This window comes from Triticum aestivum, chromosome 4D (genome assembly GCF_018294505.1).
Source record: "Triticum aestivum cultivar Chinese Spring chromosome 4D, IWGSC CS RefSeq v2.1, whole genome shotgun sequence".
In the NCBI taxonomy this organism is placed as follows: domain Eukaryota; kingdom Viridiplantae; phylum Streptophyta; class Magnoliopsida; order Poales; family Poaceae; genus Triticum; species Triticum aestivum.
This window is the reverse complement of record NC_057805.1, coordinates 461,147,904-461,152,393: the sequence shown is the minus strand read 5'-3', so window position 1 is coordinate 461,152,393 and position 4,490 is coordinate 461,147,904. Positions and strand designations below refer to the sequence as shown.

The 4,490-nt window shown below is 46.4% G+C and overlaps 1 protein-coding gene across 1 annotated transcript; it reads right to left on the bottom strand.

The window, feature by feature from the left end:
* Window positions 1–1,677: 1,677 nt before the first annotated feature.
* Window positions 1,678–4,490, bottom strand: LOC123100318 (probable pyridoxal 5'-phosphate synthase subunit PDX2; the record flags this gene model as incomplete). Its single annotated transcript, XM_044522260.1, is given in 7 exon segments — window positions 1,678–2,012; window positions 2,104–2,201; window positions 2,444–2,635; window positions 2,779–2,852; window positions 2,949–3,036; window positions 4,119–4,246; window positions 4,334–4,490. Coding segments are annotated over 7 exon segments (768 nt in total). The 3' UTR covers window positions 1,678–1,879.

Genomic DNA, 4,490 nt, shown 5'->3' with positions numbered 1-4,490 from the left:
CAATATTTGAAGTTTGATGGCGTGTCCGGGATGTTGCCCCGGCTAGATTCTTTCAACGTCACTGACTTCGCATTTGGTAAGCTACTTTGAAGGTCCGAAAAGTTGCATATCAGCGGTGGAGCCGCGTCGAGCTGAGTTGAAGAGTTGATCCATTACTTTTTCCTTTGGTAGCTGTTGTGGTAGTGCCGGTGGCAGGTGTTGGACGTTGAAGTCAAACTCAGAGGAGTCATTCATCATGATTGTAATTTTCTTTCTTGATTGATGGTTCTTTTTGCAAATGCTAGTGTTCCACTGCCATTTCGATATTGTGAGATCGGTTTGTACGTGCTTTGTACCTTAATCTTTATTATATGAATGAGACGCATATTACCATAAAAACTCATTGTTAAGGAACCTCATCATATTTCCCTCACAAAAAGGAACCTCATCATCGAAAGAAAAAAAAAGAGCAACCCAAACTAGATAAAAACTCATTACTAACGAATTTAATTTGAGTGGGCAGAGGAGCCAGTCATACAACCGGTGGTATTGCGCGGGTCCTCCACATACTCGAAGAACGCACGGTTCTCGGCGAGGATCTATGGGTCCTCCTCGACGAGCTTGGCCACAAAGGTAGCATCGGGATGCTCGGCCTCAAGCTGCACCTCAACCTTGCAGTGCTCCTTCTCCTCGGCCCGAGAGGCGTGAGGGAGGCCGCGACGGAACGTCGATGGGGAAGTTGAGCTTAGCCTAGCTCCCAAAGTAGCGAAGCGCCGTGGCATCGTAGGCGCGCACCAACTCCTTCACAGTGGCGAATGTGCCAAGCCACACATGTTCTCGCGTGTCCATATTACGGATCTTCTTTGCCCATGTGCCCCATGGCCGCATCCTCACGCCACGATATTTGGGCGGCAGCGGTTGGGCTACGACATGAGCTCGAGGAGGCGGCAGTGAATCGCGAGGTGGCTGCCCGAAACGCGGAGGCAACGACGAATCGTTCCCGATGAAGGTCGGCTCCATGGTGGTGGCCCTCCTTGACGAGCTCGAGGCGGCTGTGGCAACTTGATGTGTCGATTTCAGCGGCTGCAACAACTTGATGCACCGATTTCAGCTGGCGGCGGCTGCCGACGAGCGAATCAAAGTGGGGTGGGAGGTCGGTGGGGTGCCGACGGGTTTGCGGGATGGCCACCGGAGGCAAGCAGGGCGACGGCCGAGTGGAGGGAGGGAGGAAGGTGGTCGCACGAGGGGAGGTAACCTTTTGCTGAGATTGCTTTTCAGCTGCTCAAATTTCAGAGACGGCTGACACGTCTCAAATTTTTGAGGGGTTAAACTACTTGAGAGTTCAGGTAGGTGCAGCTTAACCCCTCAAAAAAGAATCATTTGAGGAGTCAACCCGTTTTAGAATACTCTATCTATGGATACGTCAGGTACTGTATCGGATACAGATTCGCTCGTTGTATGAAGTATTGGGTGTTTTCTAGTGTGGTGTGAGGCCAGTGAATTAAGTCTGAAACATGCATAGATTGGACCGAATCAACTCAAAAGATAAGCCAGAAACTGTACATGCCTCCTGCTGCTTGCTTGCCCTTCTGATCAAACCTGTGTGTACTATAACCAGACGAAAAATGTGTGCGTGAAGCAGTTTTGGTTCTCATATACTCCCTCTATAAAGAAATATAAGAGCGTTTAGATCACTACTTTTAGTGTATTGACTTGTATTCAACTGACCAGCTTCCTTTAGCAAGATTACAAGTGTGTGGTATACAATGTCAGTAGCTTGATTGATACAATTTTGACATAGAAATATCACTGGGATGCCCAGCCTGTCATCAACTGAATGATCAAAACTTAGTTATTTTCTTTTCTTAAATGGTTGGCAGACTCCCTCTCCCGTAGGCTGCTATTCAAATATGGGAAGATCAAAAGGCTTGGTCTTTGACCCGCCCGCTGAATCTCTTGAAGATGACGATAGAGATAGCGCGGAGAAGGCCTTTGGATGGGATTCTTTGTCCATGTCCAAGAAGAAGCGATGCCTGCCAAGCAGCAGTGTGCAAATCACTTTGCTTCAGAGTTAGCAGTGACAAACCAAAATACATGACATGCCGTAGGAAAAAAAGAACTTACCATCTGCAGTCTGATGTCAATTCTGGGTGAAAAGCGGTGGCGAGGATGTTCCCTTGACGTACCGCAACAATCACCCGATCTTTTGTGTACACCTCTTCCTGCCAGGGTAATATGCATTGCAAGTCAGTGCACAGAAGAGATAAGGTAATTTGGAGTATGTTTTCGACAAGGGATCCAGCAGGGTAGCTGCTACTCATGTAGTAGTATTTTCTCAAAGCATTTTGTCAGCAAAGTACTTGAATAAAAGGAACATCCAGATACACACATCTGGTTCAGCAAGAAAAAAAAGTAAATAATCACAGTTGCCAGTAAGTCAAACTCGAAAGAGCAGGAAGCAAACCTCAACACCCTCGGCAGATGGTATGGTAATGCTGGGTCTACCAGAAGGAACAGGGCATTCAGCCAGTATTTCAACATCCGATCCTACTTCCAAGATAGCAGGTGCTCGTATAAATACTCCACGGCATGTATTACTGCCTCCTTCCTTGTCCGCAAGCATTGGCACTGAAAGTTCGGTTTCAAAGCTTTGCAGCTGCCGGAGAACAGTTTGCAATCAAACGTGGTTCACATTAATATTATTGTACACTTATCTCAAAAACATTTGAAGATATGCAATTCAAGTGATATTACAAACTAATTCAGCCATCAAATAGACAACATGGTCCTTGGAGTTACCTGGCTCCCAAAAAAGTTCCGGTGGACAGTGCAATCTAGCCCCCCAACAAGCTCTTGGCCTCCCAATTTTTGTCCTGCGGGTAGCATTACTTAGTAGTGATCATGACATTCCATCAACTAATCTCACCAAATTAAAAGCTAAAGCATCTAACAATTGGTGACCCACGTACCTACCGCCTTGTTTGCAAGGAAAATGAGCCCAGCACAAGTTCCCCACACAGGCTTTCCTGCACCGACAAACTCTCGAAGTGCAGGAAACTGCAAAGCAGATGAAATGAGATGTTGGACATTTAACAGTGTAAAAACGTTAGTCTAAGAAGATGTGTACTTTATCAGAGGTATAAAAGTTACACCCTGTCGAGGCGCACTTCCAATGAAAAATATACATATAGTCGATTATAACGAATCTGGATCTAGTTCTATGCAAAATAACCATCAACAATCCTACCCACTAGCAGTCATTCTAATGTCAGGGGGGAATGTAGTGGTCACTTGCATGACTAACTATTTATAGAACCTTAGAGAGTACATGTACTAGCTTGCAGTTTGTCAGCACTGTACCACATGCCTACAAGCCTACAATTCATCCTCAATAAATGAAGATGGAGAAAAAAGGACATTCACATTTTTAGGGCCTTATAAGTAGCAAGGCAGAAAAACAGTGATGATTTACATTTGTGGCAAGTTGCTCTGCTGCAGCTCTAGCCACCGTCCGGAACTAAGCAGAGGAAATGTAGAAAATTACGAGAATATATGGTAATACTACAAAAATATCAAATGCGGCGCCCTTTGAGATGTATGCTCAGCAGTCAGTACAACCAATTGAAGAGTAATATTATCTGCCTTCCATCCAGTCCTCTTTTCTTATGACCAACCGAAGGAAGCATTTCGTTTCTTAGAGACAACGAAGAAAGTACAACAATTCAGAGTGTTTGTTCAGTGCGATCAAAGTTGAGTTGTTCAAAATGAACATACTAACCACTCTGAACATGCCAAAAATTGGAGTTCACTAATCCACTTGATTGCCCACAAGTGAAAAACTAATCCGCTTGAATGAATTTTCGCCTATGACAAACTATAACTTAGAAATAATCCTATCACCTGAATCTAGTTTCTCACCCTCCAGCGAATATCATCTTGTATCATGGCTGTCCATTTCAGACATCTTTTATCAAGCCTTTACGAGTTTATCAACCAAATTTGCAGTACTCGATATGCGACGACAGAAACAAAACTCCAGTAGGTCTACCAACCAGTTTTGGGGTACTCGATATGCCACGACAGAAGTGGAAGTTCAGGTTTGATGATCCTGCAGAAACGAGAATACCAAAAAGACCTACCAGGTTGTGGTAGTTGGCGAGCTTGGCCATGGTGGTGCTCTCACCGCCGGGGATGATGAGCGAGTCGAGGCCCTGCAGCTGCTCCGGCTTGCGCACCTCCACCCCCTTCACCCCGATCCTCCTCAGCGCTGCCCAGACAGAACCCGACGGAATCACGAGAGAACACGTCGCCGACACGCGCGAGAAACGCGAGAAGAGAAGAAGATTCGGCGTACCGGACATGTGCTCGTTGTAGGATCCCTGCAGGGCGAGAACGCCGACCACCGCCATCGCTCCCCCGCCTCTCTAGCTCCTGTTCTCTCCCCTTGCCTTCGGAATCGGTCGGGATGTGTGGTGGTGGGGGGCAGAGCCTCGGAGATAGAGGTAGGTGGT